At 43.6% G+C, this 26,141-nt stretch overlaps 1 protein-coding gene across 2 annotated transcripts in view; it reads left to right on the top strand.

Annotated features, from left to right (window-relative positions):
* pard3ba (par-3 family cell polarity regulator beta a) overlaps nucleotides 1–26,141 on the top strand; it is a 149,409-nt gene that overhangs the window by 92,261 nt on the left and 31,007 nt on the right. For both annotated transcript variants that reach the window (XM_017434394.3, XM_017434395.3), the window contains 2 exons: nucleotides 1,172–1,283; nucleotides 18,269–18,345. In XM_017434394.3, coding sequence (XP_017289883.1) covers nucleotides 1,172–1,283; nucleotides 18,269–18,345 — 189 coding nt within the window. The remainder of the gene's footprint in view (nucleotides 1–1,171; nucleotides 1,284–18,268; nucleotides 18,346–26,141) is intronic.

The following is a 26,141-nucleotide window of genomic DNA, read 5'->3' as shown; positions in this document are numbered from 1 at the left end:
ATCGTCCTAAAACGGAACCAGCCATCGTCCTAAAACGGAACCAGCCATCGTCCTAAAACGGAACCAGCCATCGTCCTAAAACGGAACCAGCCATCGTCCTAAAACGGAACCAGCCATCGGGCTTTTTCGCTGCAGCACGGAAACTTTTGAAAAGTTGCTCCTTCCTGGCAGGAAAATCGGGACCGAGTTTCGTTCCAGCGCTCCTCCGCAGCTCGAACCATGGCAGGATAGAAGTTTCTGAGTGACTCCGCCGTCTGTCCGCAGCGAGGCGACCGGGCCGCCGTCAGAAAGCGGACCGCAGAATTACACACACACGGGCAGGTTTTCTAATTAAAGACAGGGTCACAGGAGAGACTTCAGCATGCAGGCTTTGTACTTCACTAATGAACCTCTCTATCAGCTCCGTCTCTGTTTGGGTCAATACCTGCCTGCAGGCCACACCCCCTCAGTGACGGGTTGTTTATTAAAGGCCTGTCTGTGCTTCACCCAGGCTCCGGTGGAAAAGCTTTCTGTTTGTTTTAGCTTGAATATTTGAATCTCCCAGTTGTGAAACGGCAAACAAACACATCGGTGTCAGCAGTAAACTCTGATAAAGCCGTGTTGTGGTTCAGTAACACCTCTTTTAGGCGAGCGCACGCCGCAGCCGCCTGTTTATTTACGCTTTACTTTAGGCGTACAGCTTCTCTGGCGTTACGGTCCAGTGTCCTCATTCTGTCCTATTCCGATCTCCTCCCTGTCACTTTATTTATTTAATTGCTGAACTTTTTTTAGTTTTGGTTGAGTTCAGTCCAACCATTGGGGCGTTGATGTGCCGATCTGTCTCATCTGTAGTTCAGTTGCTCTGTGTGACTTTCAAACGAGAAGGCGTATTCATGTCGTTCTCCTTCCACCTGGGTTTTCTCTGTCAGCTGCAGAAACTTTAGTTCAGATGCTGATGTCTTCTCAGAGGCAGTGCTTTGTGAATATTCTGTCTGCCTTCCTGCGCTGTCAAGGGTTGTCATCGCAACGTCAAAAGAATATCATTGGGTTTAATAAAAGATTATGCAGAATATACTCCGTCTTCGACCTGTTTAACTCCCAGCTGAGGCGAGCATCTCCACGGCAACTGGGTTTGATATTTAGGCCACGGCTCTCAAGTTTACGACGACTTCTTCTCGTCTTGTTTCTGCAGCGACCAGCGGATCCAGGGGCTGCGCAGGGAGTACCAGCAGGCCCGGGCCGCTCCAGGTTACGAGGAGCTGGACGCAGCGAGACGCCGAGTTCTGGAACACGACCCGCAGCGGGTGAGCTTTTGTTTTTCTTTTCCTCTCCCTTGTTAACATTCTGAGCTGCGCAGCACCCGCTGGCATCATTTAGTTTCTAAAAAAGAACCCTGACATTTCCAGCCAACCTTTTCTTTTAGCTCAACACCACAACTTCATCTCCTTTTCCTTTCTCCTGTCTCATTTACCTCTGCTCCCCTCCCTCCTCCTTTTGCACCTTAAAACCCTCCCTTCAACAAGCTGCACGGCCAAGCGTCCCTCCATTGATCCAGCCTGAGGAATCATTAGATTTACCTCTGTACACTCGCCGACTCAGCATACTCAGGCTGGAAATCAATACCCGTTTAGCACCTGTTTTTTTAACAGGGAGCCCAAAGATGCAGAAAATCGCGCTTTGATCCAGATCAGAAACTTAGGTTTGCTTTTCATTAAATATTAAGTGTAAAAGTAAAACAAATCTGTGTTGCATCAGCTGATTCAACCTGCCTCCTGCTTATTGAGCAGCGAATCCCCTGAATCAGTCTTCATTAGGCGCTCCCAGACACACTTTCCCGCCTGCGGGGGTTTTCTCACTCATTACGTAAACCCACACCCAAAAAAAGGTCTCTGTGTCTCGGTTCGCAGCCGGCTGCCGTAACTCTGATACAATTAAAGCGCAGCAAGTCTGCGGCGCAGCCTCTGATCGAACCCGCAGCGGGTTCCTCCCCCGAGGAGCCCGATAATGAAACACTCCACCTACAATCACACAGACCTGCTCTCACCGTGTGAATGAAACAGGAAGCTTATATGTTGACAAAAGGAGAAAAGAATGTTGCTATGTTTAGATTTTTTATTTTAATCCTCTTTTGTTGTTCAGCTCTCTTCACTACTCAGAAATATCACATTCATACCTTTTTATAGGCAAAATTTCAACATAAAAAGTATCTTATATTTCATTACATGTGGTGTGAATCCGACATATTTGTGTCATTTATTTTTATTTATTTATCCATCATTTCCAACAAAATATTCAAAAAAACATTTTAAATCACTTTTTCGACATCTGAAAGGTGTTCTGGCACTGAGACGTCCCGTAGATCAGAGGTCTCCAACCCCCGGGCTGCGGGCTGGTTCCGGGCCACACAGAAAGAATAATTAACTTACAGTATTTCTGTCTGAACGACATTTATTTTGAAAACTGATGGGATTCTCTCCGCTCCATCCGTCTCTGACTCTTGATGCTGTCAGAACGCTTATCGAGGTCATGTGATCCGTTAGCTAAAAACAAACCCACAAGCAGCAAAACGAGTAAAAAACAAACATCTGGAAACCCTAGATGGGACCGTCTGGTTACTGAGAAACAGACTCAGGGCTCCACTGATTCAGGGTTATGGTGAGCTGGATTCTTTGTGGGCTCTTATTTTGAAGGGCAGAGAACATCAGGCTGTTATTCATGTTGATAACGCAGCTAACAAAGCTGCGAGGACACGTTGGATTTACCTTTATTAGGTTTTTCATGCCGCTCGTATCGTTTTATTTTGTTGTATTTATCTGCCGCACCTTTAAAGGCCGCTCCGTGATAACGAACCGGGCCGTGGAGCTGAAAGGGTCGGGGGCCGCTGCCCTGAATGACATGTTTTAGGTTTTACTTTGTCCATCCTCCCTGCAGAGTTGTATTTTTTTTATTCGTTTGAAACGTACCTGGACTTCAGGTAGTCAGTTCATCACCTGAACTCACTCCTCCTGCAGCCACGTCTTTTAATATAAGTGCAGAAAGCAGTTTGTCTCGTTAAAGCTGCTAAATGTCCCTGGACATACAGTAGGTTCACAGGAGCGACTACAACCTTCAGCCATCAGAGCCTGGCTTTCAGACTTGATGGATGGTTCATTTAGGCTTTTCTGTTCTACAGAAGAAATAAAAGATCTGGAATATTATCTTTGTTCGGCTGAAAACTCTCCACCATTTGAAGAAAATTGCAGAGAAGTTGACACTGCCTCTCATTTGGGTCAAATCCTTCCGGTCAGTCTCTGTAATAATATTCTCACAAACCTTTTTCTCCTCAAAGACTCGTTCTTTCGGATGCTGCTTTTCTTCTTTTTTTATCTAATGACGGTCATCTGTTGTAATATTTTTATTTTTCTCTGTCTCACGATGCTCCAGTCAGAGCTGTAAGTCTGAGGCCGTGTTTCTCCTCTGGGAAAATGGAGGCTTACTTCCTGCAGGTTGGTGGCGAGTCTTTGATCCCAGGTGATGGAGCAAGAGACGGGCAGATGGATCAGGGCTTTGCTCCTGATTTACTGGTGCGTCTGCGTTCCAGCTCTCACCCACGGCCATGAAATACCTCTGTACGGTGGCCCCGGGCCAGACCCAGAACCTGCTCTTTGAATCCCTCAGGAGGAGCTGCAGATGTCTGGGGTTTCTCTCCTGGACCTTTTGTTTCTGTGACCAACAGATAAGAAGACAATGGATGGAGAGATGGATGACTGTATTGTTTTTTGGAATGATTTTCAAACTTAAAATGGAAGAATGGATGTAAATAAACATACAAAATTGAGTTAAAGAGACAAAACACGTTTAGTTTATACTGTTGCAATAGATTTTTCTGATATGGGGTCAACTATAAATACATAGAAGTCTTAGATTTAAGTCCTATTGAAACTGTTTTCATGTGGTTGAGTGTAAAATCTAAGTTTGAGCCCAATATTAGGTGGAAGTGGGCCCATGTGTTCATCCTCAGCTGCTGGAGAAGTGGAGTTATCTGTGCCCCGCTGTTTGATTCACTCCACATTTAGTTATTTTCTCTGTGTGCAGTTTGAGAGGAGCATGAATGCAGACCACTTCAGTGAGGCGCTCGCTCACATCGGCCTTGTTTGATGAGCCTTTTAGCCGCGCTGCTCCTTTACGCTCACACATATCCTTGAAAAAAAGGTTTTCCAAGCTCTTTACACAAGGACAGAAGAGCCTTTTGTTTCCTTTCTGAGGTTATGTGTGTGTTAGAAACAGATATGTCTACGTTAAAGTGACAAATAAAAGCAGTGGGTCTCCGTTCCTTCTCCATGTTGAGATGGAGATCTTTAAGGGTCCCTGTCCCTGTCCCTGCTCTTCCCATTAGTCTCTAATGTGACGCGTCCCCCATGTTCCCCGTCTGCAGATAGGTCATCCTTGTAATTCTGCCAATCACACTCTGTCTGTTTTCTCTATATGCCATCGACAGGCTCTTCAGAACGTCGTGATGGCCAATTAAGGCTCAGAAGTACATCAGAAGTTTAATCTTTGTTCTATAAACTGAGTTAGGAGGAACTTCTTTTATACTTTTAAATGGTTCAGTGTGTGATTAAGCAGTGGTTCTGGGGATATGTTTAAAAAATATGCTTGATTTTAAATTGGGCTTCCACAGTTTCTGAGGATTTAAAAATAGGAGCACTATTTAGCAATCAAATCAAAGCAGTGGTGCTGAGTGGTGCTTCAACCTCTAACCTACGTTTCCCCCAGTTTTATTTTATTTTTCTGTATTTACCTCAAATCGAGCTCATATTTGTGTTTAATTACAACATCAGTTGGTATTTTCTCGCTGCTGATTGAGCTCCTCCAGGATATCTTCACCATCCTTTTCTTTCTTTTTCCAGCGGCTGAAACATTCGTCAGGCAATCTCCAAATTCTCTCCAGTTTATTTTGGCATGGAAGAGGTCCTGTAGAAGACACGTTGGACATGAAGACAATGTCCAGCTGTCAACAGGAACTCATGTCCAACATCTCTAAAGGAAACATAATTATACAGCACCAAGTACATTAATCTGTAGATGAGCTCAGGGACCATAAAAAACACATAAAACTTGCTTTTTGTGTTTTTTCAGTATTGTTCTGTCCTGAATCATCACGATTTGTCTCTCTACTCAACTTTGTTCTCAGGAAGTGTCGCTTGTTTTAGAGATTAGAAGAAACAAGCATTTTGTCTCTCTTTGAGATCAAGGACTCATTCAAGCTGTTGACAGAGATGGAAAGGTAAATTATGTCCAACAGCAGCAACGTTTAAAATCGAGGACCTTTTTATCCCCACTGTGGCCAAAATCAGTCCAAGAACCCAGATGTTGGGAGGAATTTCTTTTCACAAGGAGAACTTGTCTTTCTCTGGCTTCAGTTCGAAGAATGGAGGAATCTGAGCTCCGTTTAAGTGTTGTTTATTTACGGAAGTATAAGAGGAATATTAATAAGAAAGACTAGTTTGTAAATGTTCATCCGTTTGACTGTAGTTATTTATCAGTAGTGACGGCCAAAATCAGACCATTCTATATCTTAAGAGGACATTATATTGATTATACATCATACACTATAAACTTTATATTAACCTTAAGCTTAGCTACGACTTACCCAATCCTGATTTAATTCTGAACTTATTTATTATTAGTGAGCCTGATTTTTCCCACACATCGTGGTTGAGTAAACCTTTTAAAGTCCCAGCGTTAGCGGTGCCTGGACCACGTGAACTCGTCTTACCTTCGACTCAACAGCGACACCTTAATGAACTCGTAGGAGACGTGGTGGAAAAGCGGGCGCCTCAACGGCACGCAGACAGACCTCAACGTTCGCTCCAGTCCAGAGCGCGGCTCGTCTTCCGTCGCGCAGCTGTTTTTTGTACTTCTCTCTAATGTTGTGTGCGCGACCATCCATCACCTTGATGATATTTTAATGTCACATCCTCAGGCTGTCTCAATCGCTCCCTCCCCTCCCACACGTCGGCCATCACTTCATAAATAAACCCCCACATCATTAAGTAAACACGCACCCGCCTGTCACCGTGATCGATGGCCGACACACTCGTAGATATGCGCGCACACACACACACACACACACACGCAGGCAGTGGTGATCTGCGTGGGGTGTATCATGCCCACAAGCTAAACCCTCCCCAATGTTTTCTTCTCCACAGTCCTAATGAAGCCACACTCATTCATCTGGGAGCGTATGTAGGAAACCCCACAGTGGAAGAGAAGGCAGAAAGTATGAACGCCACATTTCCAGCGACTCGACATCGCTGCTTTTATCTGACTCCTTACAGCCGGGGCGACAAGGGGCTGAGGTTTGAATCTACACAAACATGCAAGGCAGGGGTGTAACAGACAGGCTGCCGGGCCGGTCCTGCTGTGCCGCTGCTGCTGCTGGAGAAACTTCCACAAAAGCAGCGAGGAAGCTGCTTATAAAGACGTTCGGATACCCGGGGGGAATGCAGATGGCAGCATGGAAGTGAGAACTTATAAAAAGATTTTCAGATTGTGACAAAGTAGTCAAAGCCAGACTGAGATTCTTGAGGGGAAAGATGGGGAAAATGGGACACCTGACAAGAGGAGCTGGATCGACACAGAAAGCAGATGGATTGAATACAGACGTCTACACGGAGGAAGAGAAATAAGCTTTAAAGTGGTCTTTATCAACCTTTCTTTCAAAGTTCTCATTCTCAGTCCAGTGCCTGACCATTTTCAGAGGAACTGGTTTGTTTGTTGAGCTCATTAACTCTGATTTGAGAACAATTAAGACGTAAAAGGCGACTAATGAAGCAGTGCTGTGTCAGCACACCACTTCCAACTTAAAATACCAATTTTTAATAGGATCTTAGACTGCAGCCTGTCACAGCGGCACGATTTGATGCCTTTTCTTCAGTTAATTTAGTTAAAAATACCAACAATAACAGCGTTTGACACATAAATTAATATTGGAGCTCCCAAAGAGCTGTTAGCTGAAAGCAGACATAGGATGAATGATCCGCTGAAGGATGATGCATCTCTCAGGTCCTGTGTCGGTCTTTGCTAGAACTTCTTTTCCTGTTTATTAAGAAATCCACACATCTGTTTTCTTTACCTGCTTTTCCGTGCGTGGTTCCGAGCAGCTGGCGTCTGTCTTCGGCACCACCCTGGACAGGTCACTTTCTAACATTACGAAACAGATTTTAGGCCTTTTTGTTTTGGATACACTGCTCAATATACTGTCACGGTCAGGCTCTCCTCTTCACCCCTAATTAAAGATATTCAGACATTTAAAGGATGCAAGCATAAAAAGTAGGAATGTATGTTTCCTTCCTGTCTGCACAGATGAAGAACGTACATTTTGGCTTCCGGCCAATCCAAACATTTCATTTGAGATAAAGCAGCAAACATTATCGGCCCGTCATTGGCTGATGGTGATGTTGGCTTCAAGCCACAGAGCAGCCTGATTAACAAAACACTCGCTCGCTCAAAATTACCCTCAAGATTTAAAGAACAACCTAAACGAGCGTTGTCGTGTCTTCTTTTCATCCGACGCCACCCATAAGAGAAATGATCTGGCTGCGTTTGTTTCGCGCGGATCTTAGCATTCAGAACCATCGCTAACAGATTGTTCTTTGTCTTCGGCTTGTAAGCCACATTTAGGCTGTTTTTGTGCTTTGGCTCCCCTGCTGGTTGGACTGTCAATCAAATCCACAGATCAGCCCCCCACCCTGGGCACACAGGCTTTTGTTTCTTTTGATAGTAAAAAAAGGATATAACAAACACATTTAAAAGCCAATCTGCAGGGAAAATAAAGATTTATTATGTGTGTTCACTAACCCCTGCAGTAGTCTGCATCTCCAGTCGACGCAGTTTGTCTCAATGTTCTTTGCCCATTTTTGGTGTGCCGTCCCTGTATTAGCAGAGGATATCATGGTATTAATGCACCTTTGTCTGTAACTTCTGTTTAAACAGGGCTCAGGCATTGTTTTACCCGTACTCCCGACCACTCGGCTCTTAATTCAAACGCTTCGTTGGGAAATTGGACTTTCAAAAAGTCGACATGCCATCAGTTAATGATGATTCATTTTCTGTAAACACAAGTAATTCCCTTATTTGATATCATATGCTGAATTTGTACATTATATTTTTGGAGATGACAAACTAATTTTAACAGAGAAATGCTTCTATTTGTGATGTTTTTATTGCAGTCCAGCTCATCTTCTAGGGCCACAAAGCTCTGAGCTTTTTGCTTCCATCACAGAAAGAAATGAGACTCCTTCCCCCTCTGAGTGACCCTACAAAGCAGGGTTTGGCTAAAAAGTAAAGGGTGAATTAGGATTTTAGGAGAAATAAAACTGCATGCACAAAGAAATGATGACATTGCATACACCTCGTCTGTCCAGTTCCCCACTCCACCCTGTGTTGGTCAATTAATTGTCAAGTTTTTCAAATACAGGGTTGAAAATGTCCATTTAGTGTTGTGAACGAGTGAGAAAGAGACAGCAGCTGCTCTGAGCGAGGCAGCTCTAATGTTTGTCTAATGTTAGTGTTAATCAGGTTAGCATATGCCCCTTGTGTGTGTGTGTCTGTGTGTGTGTGTGTTGGGTATTTAAAGATGTGCCTGCAAGTTTTTAATGAGGAGTGTCTCTTGTTTCTGCTGCAGTCGCTCAACATTTTCTTTCTTTCTTTCTCAAAGGAAAAGCTCATTTTACACTTCTTAGATTGAAAAATAAATCCTGCTTGTGCTTGTAACTGAACAGATGCATCCACGTCTGGGCCCTCATTTACAGATGTTTTATAGCAGGCTTTTAGGAGGTGACATACCACAAACACTTAACAAACACACAAACCACAGTCGAGCGTGGAACATGAACGCTCACTCAGCCATCAAAATCGTATAAAAGCTTCAAACCTCAAGTTTGTCCAAACAGGAGCTGCTTTCAGAGCTTATGTTGCTCCAGTCAAACACACTTAGTGTCTTTGTCTCATATTTTTACTAATTACAAAAAAGCAAATCATGGATTTTTCTGTAACGTTCCTCGAGTTCACCCGCTCGCTGTTGTTTCCTGTCAGTTTCCTGCAGCCGGACCAGAGCAACAGTTCAGGATTGTTCTGACTAAAGGCAGCTGTGGGTTGGCTTGTTGTGGTCCAAACGGAAGCAGGTTGTTGGTGTTGGTGCTCTTTCCAACAGATCCAAGGAACACGGGCTGCAACAGAAAGTACGTTCCTAACTGTAACATTAATTAAAGTCTGTCCTCCGCTGGCAGCGCTGTCATGCATTAATAAAGAAAAAATATTCTCAGCAAAACAACCAATTTCTGCTGTGCAACGCTTGGATCATAAACTCTAAAATAACTTAAAAAAAAGGCTACTGGAAAACAGGCTGAGGGGAAATTCTCTGTTAATGCGAGTGTGAGGTAATAATTATAAAGGGAAAGTCTTATTAGGTATTTAGTTCAGTGCTCAGCCCTCATTTCATTCTTTTCCAGTGAGGTGAGATAATTCCACACATTCTGCATTGCAAATGTAATTGTGTCTTGCACCAGCACCCTGAAACATTTCCGAGGAAGGCATTATCAGGAAGTGATTGCTCATGAATATTCCTAAACAAATTGATTTTTACCTTTTGAAAACAAGTAAAATTGCCTCATACCATTCGGGTATTGTTCGCAGATCAAAAGCCTTTAAACCGTGCCAGCACGCCGGTTTCTCCTTTCTTTTTTTGACGGAGAACAACAGCTTTTGTGAGAACGAAATAAGTGAGTTGATTTAATTCATATCTCCGTCTACAGCAGAGAAAATGGGGACAATTCCCCCAAGTCTTTGTTTTCTTTAGCCTATCTGCGTGCTCAAACGCAGACGGACAAAAGTCAAGATGAGCTGTCCTGTCAAGATGTATGAAAAAATACAAAAGGACACAATGAGTGTTTCATAAAACAACATTAAATAAGAATAAAATGAAAAGATAATATATATATATCATCATCATCAGTGTGAGCAGCTCTATAAAAGCAGAGTTTTGTCCGTTTCCCAAACATTTCAGCTTCTGACCCATAAAATAAGAGTGACCCCGTCTGTTGGCTGTTTAAACGTCCAAAAAGGCTAATAACTCTATTAAATAAGGACATAACAACACAAACAGTCTTCACATACATTATACTATTTTTAAATCAATTTATGGACTTGTATTTTAGGTTTTTGTAGCGATTATGGTGCAAACACAGTTTTTTATTGTAAGCTGATATCTGGAGATTATCTAAGGACCCCTTTTTGGTGCTGAGTGACCCACTCTGGGGTCCCGACCCACACTTTGGGAATCATTGCTCTAAGGCATACAGGTGTATATTAACACAATGACATCTGCAGTGACCTTCAGTAAGCAGCTGTTGCTTCCCATCGACCTGGAAAAGGGCAAAGGTCGTTCAGGGGAGATTTTTCACAAGTGGGCAACATTTGAGACAGCCGCCAATCTTCCCAGGAGTGGTCAGACCTCGGTCAGACCGTGGTCAGACCGCGGGCAGACCGCGGGCAGACCGCGGTCTGACCACGCCACCACAGACTCCACAGGCCGCGGTGAGCAGGTTAAAGGTTAAAGGTCATGACAGGACAATTAGAAGAATATGTTAGTATAATAAAAGTATTTCTGAACCCAACTGCTCGTCACATTAAATGGAGCTGCAGGAACAGGATGCGACTGGGTTGATCGTTGTTTGAAGGCACGTTTTCACCGACACACAGACTAAACTCGTCTTCACGCTCCTTGGAGACAAAAGGAAACGGGTTCACATCTCATTTCAGCATTATGTTCACACCGACTCCTGTTAGGAGTTTTCACACAGGCGTTTCTCACCTTCCTTCCTCTCCACTTTTTGCAAAGTCACAATGAGGGATTCCATCCACGGCCGCCTCCTCTCTGTCCTTGTCTCTCTGCAGATCATCCCTGAGGCTTTTACATTCTTCTCCCTCGTTTTAAGTCCCTTCATTCCGATGCTGCACAGCAACCGGGTGATTTCTTTCTTTATTTATTTTCCTCGACTCGTCTCCATCTGGGCCAGCGAAGGCCTACAGGGACTTATTTGGTGTGTGTCTTTATCCCCTCAGCTTGTCTCTGGCCTTGGGGCAAACTGCAGAGTGTGATCAGTCTGCAGGTTTGATAGAAATGCCCCGCTCTCCTCCTCGCTCGTGTCTGTTCTCACGTCAAAGCAATGCTACGTTCGGATCCACGGCAAGGAAGTTTGGACTGTGTGTTTCCACCCGTTTATGAGACGGAGGGTGGCTTTTTGGACGATTTTTTTCAGTAATGTTTTACAAAATCCAAATATCACAAGGAGGAGCTCGTACTCAGCTTATTAAATGTATATGTACGGCTTATTAGTCTGTTTTATGATTTTTAAATCAAATTCTTTGCAACTTTTGCATCTACAGTAGCTGCCCATGTGAGACCCCATTTAGGGGCGTTTTCAGATGAGGAAAAATCTCTTTGTATTTATTTTTGAGTCATCGGGACAAATATTCTGCTCATTGATTAAATGTGAAGACAACAATATCAGCAACCATCTTACTTGGATCCATTACTCCTATTTTAGTTCTACTGAATCTCTTAACTTGAGTAAATATCACGCAACAATAAAAACAAAAAGCCTAATGTGAGCCGACTGTCGTCCTAAAACCTGGGTGAAGGTGAAAAAGTTGGAAGAAGGACATAAAACGAGGGCAGCAGCTGCCTCTGACTTTAGCTGGACTTGCATCAAAGCATCTGCAGGTCACAGATCGTTTCTGGAAGCTTCAGGAGCTCGATTCACTCATCAAAGACTTGATCACCGATGGTGGCGAGGACCCCCCGTGTCTTTAAATCTGTCACTGGAAGGAGGAGACGGCAAACTGTCCAACGTTGACTTGTCAGAGCACAAGTCCTGGAAGTTGGAGGTTTTACCTTCTTCTAACGGAGTAGGTTCTTGTGAGAGGCTTTAAAGCTCCCGGATCTGTGTACTCACAGACTCTTACAGCACAGATTTGTCAAGAACAAACAGAAACTTTGTCAGTCAGTCCTGTTTCAGTTTCAGGGTTTTACACATCAGGACATATTAAAAAAGGTCTGGTCGTAGCAGGTTGAAGGTGAGAAAAGACCACGACAGCACGGCATCTGAACGAACCACAAGACTTCTGGAACGATGTCCGTTTGACCATGAAACACACCTCACAACACCAGGACGATCATCGAATCAACCATGAACACCTCTGTATTTTTACGTCAGATTGAAGGCTGGACCAAGTTGGGTCAATGACCCGAAACACAGCAGCTAATCTACAACAGAATGGTCCAAAAAGGAAAGAACCGAGATGCTGAGAGGATTCAGTCAAGGTTCAGACCTCGGCCCACTTGAAATGCTGTGGTTGGACGTTCAGAGAGCCGTGCAGAAACAAATATCTGTGTTGTAAAAGAGAGTGGGCATAATTCCTCAACAACCACGACTGATAAATTCATACAGAAAACGGTTACAAGTTATTGCTGCACAGGTTGGTTCTATAAGCTGTTAATTAATGAAGTAATTTACATTTTTATTTTGTTGGTAAAGAAGACAATCTGTTGTGTTGTCCATTTAAGGTTAGATTTGTATAATTTTAGAATTTGTAAAGACCAGATAATTTGTTTATTATGTCCTGATGTATAAAACTCTAACACTGGAAGTAGGAGGACTAGTGACTGTACCTTCTGTGGGAATCGCAGCAACGACGGGGAACATGTGCACATGTGCACCTACACGCTCTTCCAGGCGTGTGGGGATGTTATTACAGTGAGCAGCGGGGAGGCAAACAGACCCGCAGAGGAAGACCAGAACAGAGACACGGCTTCAGTAAATAAACAGCTCCGACACATGCAAATTCAGGAAACAGGCGTCTGAGGTCGTCTAAAACTTGACCAGCGGTTTGATGACCTAATATGCTGTTAGCAATCTTAAAAGAAAGCACAGCTGCTTTATCGGAACAACTCGACTGCAGAATAGTGACATAAATCTTCCCGTTACGAGATGGTTGTTTAAATCAAACCCCGTCTTTGGCTGCACATCATCAGTTTTCTCTGCAAGTGTTTGTCCACTTACAGCCAGTGGCATCAGGAAATTTTACTAAGATGCATAAAACATTCTTTTCATTTTTCTCCACTTGCGTAAATACAATCAATTTGTTGGGGCTTAATGTTCGAGCCGTAAATAAAGGAATTCAGACAGATAAATAGGTGTTTATGGTGCCAAAGAAGAGAAAGTTGGTGTTAAGTTTGTATATTTTATGCAGCTTTGGGGTCGTTTAACTGCTTTATAAACACACACACACACACACACACCTCACCAAAGTCTGAACCGAACTGTAAGTAAATGTGAAAATCTGTCCTCAGGTCAGAAGTTTGGACCTAAACAAACACTAACAATGAGGACAATTACCACCAGATTGGCCTATTATCAAAATATACTGCATTCCTCTCTGAGTGTGTATAACCCTTGGTCCCGGTGTGTGTGTGTGTGTGTGTGTACCATCTGCTGCTAACGAGCTCGGAGCGAGCCGGGTCCAGGTGTGGGGGTGTTTAGTGTACACTGGAGGCCAAGCAAGCCTCCTGTTTGAGATACTCTCTCCTAATTCGACATCATCTCGTATGCCAACAAGCTAGACTCGACTAGCCCGGGAGAGGCTCCGTGACCTTTTTTTTTATTATTTTCTTCCTTCCCAGTATTAGTTGATTATTAATTGGTTTCCTTGACGACAAGATGTCTTGCAAGAACATTTGGGATAATTAGAAAGACACTTTGTTTTGGTGTGAATAAAAACAAGGCGATAAAACAGAAGGAAAACGGGGAAAGGGGATAATTATTTACTGTGAAATTGCCATCTACGTCTTTTTTTTCTGTTTTAGATTAAAACAAAGCAATTGTTTTTCTTTTTATTGACATTTTGTGGACATGTATGGCCAGCAGAAACCCTGCCTCTGATGAGCAGCTTGGTGTTTCTGTGCATCTGCTGCAACAATTTAGTGATTACATTTGCAGTAGTAATTAGCTTGTTCTTTAATGCTGTTTGCTACACTGAGTTGTCAGTAATGTTTTGCAAAATAAAAACCCACTGAGTTGGAGACATTTTTGTGTGGTTAAAGGTAGATTAGCTGTGACAGTCATTTTTTTATTCATGAGTAATTCTGCTAACAAACCGACGGCGTTGACTCCAGCAGGTAAAGGCAAAGATCATGCACAGTGTGTGGTGCTCAGAGTCGTGTTGGGAATGACTCTCAGCTACTACCACACCAAACTTTAGCTCAGCGTCTGTTAAACTGGCTGAGTTGCAGCCGTTTGTTGTTGGCTAATGTCAGTTAGCTGTAGCGATCTGTTAGCGAATCTTTTACCGCCTGACAGCAGGAAGAAAACCAGCAGCTGGCGCTCGGGCACCTTTAATTTCCAAGACTTCATCTCAGCAGGTTATGTCTGCAGCACGGCTGACATGGCGTAAAACCAGACGTAGAATCGGATCAGAAGCTTTGATACGATCGATAAAAGACGTCTCGATCGGCTCGGGACATCCCTGACTCTAATTAAAAGTGATCCAAGTCATCTGCTGTGCTGACATTTAAAACGACATGACTTTAAGATTTCAAGAGGAGGCAAAAAAAAAATCCTCTTTAATGTCACTCAATGCAAGGAGGAATAAATATGCAGTTTTTCTGATCTATAATAAAAACCCCTCTGAAAATGACCAAGTATTTTTCAAAAAGCCTAAAGGTTTACATGAAAAAGCATGTTGAGAAATGACAGAGGCATCGAAGGCATAATATAAAATTGAACTTGTTTAGACATTAGATAATTAGCAGAAACTCTGGATGTTGTTATGAACGCGGCTGATTTATTTCTGCAGCAGTACGGGGAGCATCACAAGTCCCTTTGTTGGTTTTCCCCAGTGCTCGTGCCAAATATTTACAGTTTTCCTTTCTGCGCCAACTCGCGTCTCCTCTTCATTCTGTAAAATCCCATCACAGCCATCTTTGGGGGGGTTGATATCGGATGGGTCGCTCCTCATGGTGCCAGTCGGACGCGGGGCGTATGCGGCGAGGTTGCCAATGGGAGGTGGGCGTGGGGTTCCAGGCAGAGGCTCCATACTGAGACACATGCTTAATTAGCATCCAAGATGGATGGAGGGAGGGGGGAGGATGGATGGCAGTACAGGAGGCTAATTATGCCATTTGAAAAGAGACAGCGGAGTTAAACGTCTTGGAAAATCTTAGGCTCAGGCATTGTGTCAAAGCACTCGGGCTCTCAGCCGCAGCCGATTGTTTATACGGGCGTCACTGGTTTACCGCACAGCACAGAAGTGCTCCCAAGAAAATTCATTTCCTGGGCCCTGGCAATACTTTGTGATGAATGCGACAGCTGTGCCGCCGAAGCCGAGAGTGGTGTGTGAGCAAGTTTCAGCGCGGATCATCTGGCCTGTCAAGGCCCAGCTTTCCTCATTTGACAAAATGGAAAAGTGACATTCTGCTCATTCACACTCGCACACATGCCAAGCATCCTGTCAGAGCGCTGGCAGCTGGAGGATCGCAGCACATCCAGTGACTCGACACATAAGAAGCCATTGTTCTGTCGCGATTAGGGCTGCAAACTATCGATATCAATTACCCATTGATTCAAGCTGCAAGGTGAAGAAGCTCCTTCAGCTTTGGGGTTCGGTGTGATTGAGAACTAAAACATTACTGTGGCTTGCCATGAAGCTCAGTCACCACCAACGAGGCACCACCAACCACGCTCAGACCCGTCCTGCAGATGCAGACATATAGATGACGTGGGCAGGTTCAGGGCGAGGACGGGAACCTGCGTGTCGTGTCAGAGGTAGCTCAGAGCGCCTCGTTGCTCTCAACCTTCCTGGAGCCTCAGAGCCGGGGCTCCGCGCTCACTGACCGCCTCCTCACAGCTTTCAATCCAACCTGGATGAATTTCACGTTGCTGTTTTACCAGTTGCCATGGTGAGACTGAGACCTGTTTTATTTTTTTATTTGTGTGTGTGTGTGTTTACTTGCCTGTGTACGCCACAGCAACCTTTCAAAGCACATCATTTGGCGCTGAAGCTGGCTGACTAATTTAGGGGGAAATGGGCTTCTGCCTGAAAAGCATCCATATGACAGACTTCCATAATCTGTGTGTGTGTGAGTGAATAAAAGGATCATCCAGACCTATGGCTGCAGGCTATTATGTTAATACAATCAATGGACAAAGAATTCCAATCATGTTATCCAAACACACATTTCCTCCTGTCCTCATCATTCTTCTGCTGCACCTTCCCTCTTCCCTCTGACACGATACTTTGAAGATTTATTAGCCGAGTTCAGCATCACCAAATAAAAACATACATGAAAGGTCTTCCACCTGAGTCCCTGCCTCTAATGCCTCCTTTATGCATCTCTTTGCATGATGGCCCCATGTAACACACACATGAAACGTTCACCCCCTGACATTGTGTTAAGGCTGCACACAAAGGCGCACGCTTGTGTGCATGAAGCTACAGTAAACTCTCACTTCCTTGCTCCGACTCGGAGACACCACAGCTGCTAGGCTAACGATATCTGGTGATGTGAAGCTGCTTTATTGACATACGGAGTTCGAACTGGTTCACATGAGCGAAACGGACCAACACACGGGCCTGCGTGGAGCCCTTTGGAGTGTATTTGGCTTGTTTGTGATATTAAATACAGTGTTTGATGGACGATGCGTGACTGTTTGCCTCTTTAAACTGCTGCACCGGAGTCTGTTAAACAACCCATTGCTTGTTTAGGTACAGCTGCTTTCATAATTATACAAATATGTCCTCCTGTGTGTTTGGCCAGCGTGCTCGCCGTGCAGAATGTGTTGCAGTGAATTGCACGCATTGACTTGATGTTTGGATGTTAAAACTCAGAGTCCAGCTGTGTGTTTTCTCCTCTACCCTCAGGGATGCTTGTTTAAGTCTCTTTGTGTTATCGGACTCCTTGACCACTTTTACGCTACAAAATTTGAAGTTACATCAGGCTTCGCTTCAAACTCTCAAAATAAAATAAAAGTGATGGTAGAGCTGCAGGAAGAATAAACATTATGATGGGATGGAAATATTTCTAAGCACTTCTTGGTCCTGATTGTGATTGTCCTGTTTGTTGTGTAAGAAAATGTTGGCTAAATTTCCCAGAGATGAAAACAGGAAGTGATCTCTCAATAAGCTGAAGTTTGAGGTTCTAACTTTTCCATTTTGCCCTTTCCTTCATTTCTCAAAGCTCTGTTTGACTTTGCTCACTAACTGTTTAATTTATGTTCTAAAAATAAAATGTGGCCATCATTTTCAGCCCCTTAAAGTTTGTTGGTCAACAGATGTTTTTGCCCTAAACCCTCTTTGTGTTGACATTGTTGGAGGAAGTCACGGTTTACAGATATCACATTTATATCTTTTAAAACGGGATCTCAGAGCTGCTTGAGCAGGTTTTTTTTTTTAGGTTTAGCATATTTAAACATAAGCACATTTAGAGTATGAGAACTAAGAGCTAAGTTTTTCTCAGTCAGACCTTTAACCATCATCCTCCTCTTTGGAGAAGACGCAGCTTCAGTAGATGTTTAAAAGCAGGAATGGATGATTTTGCTGTGATCGCAGTTTGGTAGATTCTCTGACCTTACAAATAAGGTACCGTTGAGTTCAGGTAACCTCAAAGTTCATACGTAGTTGGGCCTAAAACCTTGGAGCGTTGAAGCAAAAGCTGTATGTGGTCTTTACCAGGAGTTGTGCCACATTCTGAGTTAGAATCGCCTCCCCCCCCCGATGGGAACTGCATATTCGTCTAACCAGGAGACAGGTGCATCGCGGTTGGAGAGAGGTTAACTGATCTGCTGTGATACCCAGCTAAGATGGGTTTATCCAGCTAAGAATGTACACAGATTTAATCACTTCCCGGCGTGCATGTGGCAGTGCATGTGGCAGCGCAGCACAAATGCGATCCCGTGTTGTGTTTATTCCGATTTAAAAAAAAAAAAAAAACCTCAAGGCTGCGCGTGAAAACATGCACGCTGTAAATATTCATTCAGTGGGTAACATTATCAGTGGACTGCTGAAATATTACTGAGGTTAAACATGCAGCCTAAGGCCGCGCTGTTTGAATACAGATCCATTAACACATTTTTTATTTACTTTCTGCCTAAATTACTTCCAGTGAGGCAGTTATGGGTTCAGGGCATTTCGATTTTTCACTGTTTGAACATGCAATCTTTTTAGCTTAAAATCTTACTTTGCTTTGCAGATGGCACCCAGAGGAGCCGAATCCCGCCCGAGACACCGGTACGAGGAGATAGATGTGGATTACACCGCGCCGCCCAGGTGAGATCACTTTATCTGTGGGTTTTATCCTTCAGTGCTGGAAATGAAGGGAGGACTTCTCTCCACTCCCTCCCTTTGTGTTGCTCCCACTCCTGATGGCACACAGACACACAAGTAGTGCAGATTAATCCTCTTTGGAGCTTATAATTAAATCTGGAGTGTTTGCCTTGGGAGTGTCTACTCATCCCAGGAATAGGACTGATCAGCTCTCCGGAGAGCGGGGCACAGGCACACAGACAGGATGTAGAACCTCCACTTAGGCTCCAGCCCTTCTCCTGTCGTGTTACACGCTCAACCCCAAAAAACTGCAAGTGTGCACACGCCGAGCATCTTCACGGCCCGACTGCTAAGTGGAGCGTGGAGCGGCGTGGAGCGAGCGAGGGGAGAGGAGAGGGGACACCGGGATGGAGAGGAGGAGAGCGGGAAAAAGAGAACAGTTATTTCACGGGTTATTGCCCCTCATGATATGACAGGCACCAGGGAGCTCAGACATCGGCTCTGGTTCAAGGGGGGGGGGGCGATTTGGGTAAACTTTCCCAAATCAAACCTTTTACTACGATTTGAGTCGACGTCTTACTTAAAATGTGATTATCTTATAATTGTTAATCCAATTTATCATGCAGTCACTGTGTGGAAGTCTGGATTAAAATGTTTGATTATTTTTAATATTTTTACAATTTATAGACAAGTAAATTCTCAAAGCAGTGGGGTTCTGTGGACAGGTTGTAAACAATATCTTACCTGTTGTAGATAACTCTTTGACCGAGTTTAATTCTGATTGATTGGTGAGCTGATGGCTTGTCGGAGCAGGACTCCTACCATCCTAAAACAACTTCAGGAAAGCAGGAATATCTTAATATTTCTGACAGAATAAACCTTTAATGTGAAGATTTATAGATTTAATGTGAGACTTTTAATCCTGGAGTTGTTTTAAGACAACAGCAGTCCATTTTGGTCTTGACCCGCCTGGATGAGCTTCTCCAAACCAAGGTCCATCAAAGAGCTACCTACAGCAGGTAAGGTATTTATTGGTCCTAACTTTGTCACAGAACCCCACTTCAGACCTTAACTGTCAGTTTAAGACAGTACATATCAACAGAACCCACCTTTTAAGATACAAGATGTTTCTGCTTTTCTATGTAGATCGATTATTGTTGAGGATCAAAGATCTTCATCTCTGGAGCTTGGCATTTCTCTCCTTTCTGAAATGATTTCCCCAGCATTAAAAACGAAAGAGATAAATTAAAATGGGAAGTATGGGTGTTCGGTTTGTGCGTAATCCCAGTAAATTATTAATAATGGCAGCCATCAGATTGCCTGCTTACCTGATTAGATTTGCAGATAATGATTAGGGTTCAAATAATGTTCATCGCCTGAATACATTTCCTCTTTGTTTTTGTTTATCTCCCTTTTGAAGTATTTTTAGACGCCAGAGCCATTTAATATGCTGTACTTGTATAATTAACGTGTTTCTGGGGACGAGGAGGAGAAACAACCACTCAGATTCAGATGTTTGTATTCTTGTTTCTGATGCTTTCTCCAAAGATAAATCTCTTCTCCTCTGTCCCCGAAAGTCTCACTGGCAAAAAAAACAAAAAAACCCACGAGGAAAAGGAGGACAAATATATTCCGGGAATTTCTTTTTTTTTTTTTTTTTATATGGAGGGGGGGGGAGAGCAGACACAGCAGAGAATTGAATGCATTTTTCAAAGTGGAGCTGAACTTTGTGCAAAATCCCCCTGGGGGCCACCATTATTGAAAGCCATTTCCTCTCAAAATGAGTGCGGCTCCACCATTGGCCTGGCTCTCATTAGCATACATTTGGCCTGCCTTTGTGTGGAGCCGGCTGGGGCTGCAGCTGGAGGGCTGGGAGTGAAGGAAGTGAGTGTGTGCGTGGATATAACAGGAGATGTGGCAAAGCATCTCACAGATGGGAGCATATGGAGAGAGAGGAGAAAAGAGCTATGAGGATGAAATTGAGGCGTTTTACTTCCTCCGCCGTGTTGCTAAATGACAGTATGTCGTTTTCTAACGCTATTAGTGGTCCCCCGTCCAGGAGAATCATCAACTGGCCGAACCGCCGACGCAGTTATTTGTGCGTGCCAGTTTGTTGACACGTATGAGGTTTTGAATAGATTTCCACCAAGGAGGTATGGCAGCAGATCGGAAAGAACAGGATAAAAACACTTTAATGACTGAATATGATTTCAAAGAAGAAAAAGTTGGATACAAAAGTCACAAATCTTGGAGATTTCCTAAATCTGCTTTTAATAGACGTGTTGAAACTTTAGTTGGTGAATGCAGAAAGATCAGCAGACTCATGCAGTACTTTGTCTACCATCTCTGAGCCGTTGCACTTGAGTTTAAAGCTATACAGCCAGACATGAAGCTACGACTATCATCGCTGTAATAGTCCACGGGGGGTAACTGCTGAGGTTTCCAGATCAGACTACAGGAACCATTATGACATGATGAGGTCTACCAACACGCTGCCTCAAAGGGAGAGATAATGTTTACTAAAATAGATCTGTTTGCCATCGTTCAGATGACAGTTTAAGGCTTTCAGTGGAAATAAAAAGGACTTGCTCCATGTCATTATATTGGATCGGTTTAATGTTCTTTAAAAATTTAGCACCAATGGTTTGGATATTTTTTGTTATTAGTCAATTGTGCCCAAGAACATTCTGTCGAAATTTAAAAATCAGGATTCAAACTTGAAACAAAAGCAGACCTACACGGCGTGTTATCTCCTTTTTAATTGTACTGGAAGATATTACGGCAGCTCAAACTGTGGATGCAATAAATCATGTTCTGTTTGGTTCTGTTTGGTTCCCACATCTTAAATCTAGAGACCTGAAGGAGGAGGAAGAAACAACTCTAACCTCAGCTTGAAACGCAGTCCTGAGGGCTGCACAGCAGCAGCAGCAGCAGCAGCCAGCAGTAGACGCTCAGGACTCGGGAAAGAAGGCTGGAAGTGGGAACATGGAGTGGTTTGCCCCAGGGGGGGTGAGAGTACTGCTTTGGCTTTTACCTCCCTCTCCACCAGCCATTAACGCCGGGGTGTAGCCGGCCTCCGGTTAGGCTCCACGCTTTGGGAACACTCACTCTCACAGAAAGCCATATGGAGAATATTAACATCATTACCGATTCAAAGCTCCTGGTTATCCAATCAGAACAACCCCTGACCTGCTGCCCTAAGGTGATTGGATTAAAGGGGCAGGTTGGCACGGCAACGTTACTGGCCGCGACTGATTATTCTCTGAGTTAGAGAACTTGAATATCTCCTCACAGGATGACGATAAAACAGCTTCCAAACAGGCTCCCAATCACCTCTGATCAGCAGGCATCTCCGCCTGCATGCCTGATTCCAGTCATTGTTTCTGAGGAGGCTCTCGTGTTCATTGTTTTGGGAGTGCACTCATCAGGCGCTCTCCATTTGTCTTTAAAAACCAGGGGGCATCTTCTTGATTGTCCACGGCGTGTTGTGTATCCACTACTGTGGAGGAAAGTGTCCCTTAAGGACTCTCAAATGGCCCGTGTGAGTAGTACACACACTCGTCCCAGACTTGAAGACACTTGGCTTTTCTTTTCAATTTTTTTTTTTTGCCACTTACCAGCAAGTATTTCAAGTATTTCAGTCCTACCTCAGACAGTCGTCTAAACTCTGTAACGATGTTTTGTCCCACAGTTTGGAGTTCCTGTTTGGGGGGGTCAGCAGAGAAATCATATTGTTGTTGCTGCTCTCGGACCGTCTTTATTAAAGCCGGGCTCACAGCTGCTGCCGTCCAGCTGTCCAATGACTCACTTTAAACTCCTCCAACTCGGTTAAACTTATTGTTTCTGTGACTCATTTCATTTCTCGGGAGCTCCAGCTGCATCTTATTGCAGATGTCTTTTTGGACTCGAGCTCCTAATAGCGCAGGATGCTGGACAATTAGTTTAAAAGCTGATATGACCTATCAGTTGGTAAATAATAAAAACAAATGATCAGCCCAGGAGTCAGTGAAGCAGTGATTTCCTGCGAGGTGTCCTGACCCGAGTCGTTTCTGCAGGCCCCTCGGTGTGTTTGTGGAGCTAACACTGTTTGTGCTCAGACATGTAATAAAATGAGCCGTAGGAAATGACAGGGCTTAAAGCAGCTCTGTCACACGGCACAGCTGAGGCTCTACCTGTTTACCATCAATCCCTCCGTCTGCATTTCTGTCACTTCTGTTTAGATCTCTCCCGCGGTCACCAGGAAATACAAATCTGGGTATTATAAATAAAACAAAAAGCTTGGTTAGGAAAATAAAGGCCGTTGTGTAAAAATCTGCGTGACATTCGGACTACAAATAGGAAAATGGAACTATCGGCAGGAAATCAAACACTCTTATTTGCCCTGAAATGAAACAGAATAGCCATGAAGCCAACATGTTTTGGACCATTTCTAAACTGGAAAATAAAAGGTTCAAGCGTTCAGTCGAAATGAAATCCCATCTGTTTCTATCATCAACTCTCGCTCGACCCTTTTCCCCTGGTGCGTCTCCGTTACATGATTCCTCTGCAGCGTCCTAAAAGTAAATCTGACCTTTGACTCCTGTACTCATGTCTGATTCAACTTTTTTCTGCCCCTCTGGAGAAACACCACTTAAATAGCTTCACATCTGTGGATTTAACTAGAGTGGGAAAGTTAATATTTGTCTGAAACGTATCATTAAGATCATCAATAAGATGTTAAATGTTCGTGTTAGCAACATGCGAAAGTGTTTGCCCTCCTATCTCTTCTCTAAACCAAAGCCCTCGGTGTTACCTGCCACTGATACTGTACACACTCCCCATCTGTATGTAGTAGCACCGAGTGTAAATACGAGCCAATTTCCACCGCGGCTGTTGACTCAAGCTGGTTTGATTAGCTGGGACCAGAGTGGATAATGGTTTCCTCTGCAGCAGATCCGTCCGGGCCTGTTCCTCGTCCTCGGCACTCAGGGGTTCAGGGTTCACTTCTGGGCTCGGATGAATTTTGGGGAAACCTGGAAAATGATTTAGGCACAAACGAGCTGAGGAGAAGTGAGTTTGGCTCAACTGGGCCCTCTCTGCTCAACCCTTCCCCCTCCCCCGCTTTTCACACGCAGAGATAAAACATTTTAGTTCAAAGTGTACAAAAACATTCACATAGATTATAAAAGCCAATTAGTAAAGGTTATCTATCTAAGGAAGGCAGCAGATTGTGTCGAATCTTCACTTCATGCCGAGCAGCACGTTTCGACAGTGGAAAGGAATGACTCCCTTTTAACGGGTAGAAACCAGAACCAGAACCAGGACGGGCGGCCAGCCGCCTCAACCGGCTGGAGGACGAGGAAGAGCCGCAGACAAACACAGAATGACTGGTCCAGGTGTGGTTTCTGTGGGGAGATTAGAGAGAGTAAAGACAGCTGCAGAGTGAGGAGATGTGGCTCAGGAAACCCAAACCAACCCCAACTGTAGGATTTCCTGCGCCTAACCCTAACCCTAACCCTAACCTGGAAGTTAGAAATTAATTTATTGTGTCCCCAAAAGGTTTTCCTGGAGCTCATTAGCCTCAGAGGACCTCCTCTTTTGCATGTTTAGTTAAACAGTCAAGTTAATTCCACTTAACCTCATTTGTTCCAGACATTAAACACATATTATAATCCTGGAGTTCATAAAAGGTCCTGTAAGTCCTGGAAGAGGAGCCGTGTCTCAGTAGGCTGCTCCCAGTCCAAGTCTGAAGTCTTGTCCCCTCTGTGTGAATATATTACTTTTGGTTCAATTTAAACAGAAGACCTTAGATAATTCTTTCCAGGTGTTTTTTCAGGTGTTGGCTTTTATTGATTCATGTTAGTACTTCTAATGCTGCTGTATGTTCAAATATTATTATTATTTTTAATGCATTTAGCTGTAATTAGTTACTTCACACACAAACGAAAGGTCAGGTAACTCCATGATTGGGTGCCGGAGGAGTAAGCCCCACATCTCTAGTTTCAAGAAATCCAACATGGCAGCTTCCATTGTCCGGGTTCTGCTGGCGGAGACATTTGAACTGGTATTATAATACATGTTGATGGTCCCAAACACCAAGAACTCCCAGCAGTACTGATCCAAATGCATCATTCTTAACAAATCCAGGGCTGAAAGAGCTCTAATGGTGCAGTGTCTGGCTTATTTTTTATTTTAACAAAGTCCACCAGGCCTGCTAGAAGCATGAGAGAGTCCTTAAAGAACCTTAAAGAACTCGCTACAACTCCAGATCGAATCGGTTAATCAGTCAGTCTGAACTCATTTGTTTGAAAAGTTTGGGGATTTTGGCGACATTTTGGAAAAACCCAAGTGGAGGAAAGATCATAAAGGACCACGGTACAGATTGGAGGAAATCAATATTTTATCTTTAAACCATAAAAACAAACAAGCATCCTACCTTAAAGCATCGGTTGATTAAAGTACAGGAAGACACTGAGGCACATTTCTCCCAGAAAGTGGGCTGAAAGGCATTTAAATACAAATTTGCGTGGGAGTGTTTGGCAGCTGTTTTATTTTTTTGCTGAGTGATTAATATATTTTGCACGCAGCCCATGTAAGGTGAATACATAATTAGCAGATGTGCTCACATGTGGATCCATATGCTCCCTCCGTCTTTGTAACCAGAACATTAATGAACTCAATGAGCAAATGCCATTTAATTGCCATTAGTGTCAGTTATGCGTTTTGCACTCATTTTTTGTGTATGCATGAGAACACAAACCCGTCAGTCAATTTATTAATGCGCCACACTGTTTGTGAAAGTGTAGGGACATGGAGTAATGATCTGTAAATCATTTAACATATATATATATATATATTTTATTATTCTTTAAGTATTTGCCTGGAGGCATTCTGAATATGACAGATCTGGACTCCTGAGGGGACTTTAGTTTACTGAAATAAGCAAAACCTTCCTTGATTTTAAAAAATCAAGTCGTCGAGGCTTCTATTAAAAATGTTCAGTGATAATAAAAGCTGTAATTTCTTCATCCGTGTGCCGTTTGTTTCCCTCCAGGACTGAAAGCACAGATTTTCAGATTTCTTTCCTTTTTCTTTGTATGGTAGAGCTTTAACTTCCATCTGTGGATGGAGCAAAGAATCATTTTCCCAGGCAGCTGTTTGCCGAAGTGTCCCTGAGCCCAGGCATTGATTTCCACTACACAATCTGCCTGGGGCCCAAAGATCACCACCAAATATTGCTTTTTCACCTTTGTAACCACAGATTTTTGTCTTTTTTTATTATTATACATCGTAGGAAAGCAGATCTGAAAGCTGTCTCACATTTAGATGAGAATAAATGAATTCAGTTAAAGTGATAGTTGGAGGGGGTTCAGTGGTTAATATCTTACCTGTTGAGCTGAACAACCTCAGTTTTGACTGAACTGATGAGCTAACAGCTAATCCGAGCAGAAGCTTAAAACGGCGTTAAACTCAAATAATCCACAGCAGTTCAGGCAAACGCTGTTTTATAAACCTTTACGTCACGATCTTTATGTCATCGTTCCTGCAGGAAGTGACCCCAGGCTTCACAGAGGTGCTGCTTGAAGAGAAGGAGAAAGATTTAAATGATGTTTACATGAACCACTCTGAACGTTAGGCCCCCACTCAGACTAGCCATTAGCTCATCAAACCTGCCAGAATTAAACCGTTTCTGTGCAGGGTTAGGCTGTAGTTAGGCTGTAGAAATGAATGGAAGTCAATGGAAAGTCCCTGCAAAGATAGTGGGACAGATGTGTGTGTGTGTGGCAGGGACACAAGGTTGTTTTCAGCTGTTGTGGATC

The sequence above is a fragment of the Kryptolebias marmoratus genome, linkage group LG23 (genome assembly GCF_001649575.2).
Source record: "Kryptolebias marmoratus isolate JLee-2015 linkage group LG23, ASM164957v2, whole genome shotgun sequence".
NCBI classification, from domain to species: Eukaryota; Metazoa; Chordata; class Actinopteri; order Cyprinodontiformes; family Rivulidae; genus Kryptolebias; species Kryptolebias marmoratus.
Note: the sequence above shows the minus strand (reverse complement) of the source record. Positions and strands in the feature narration are given on the sequence as shown.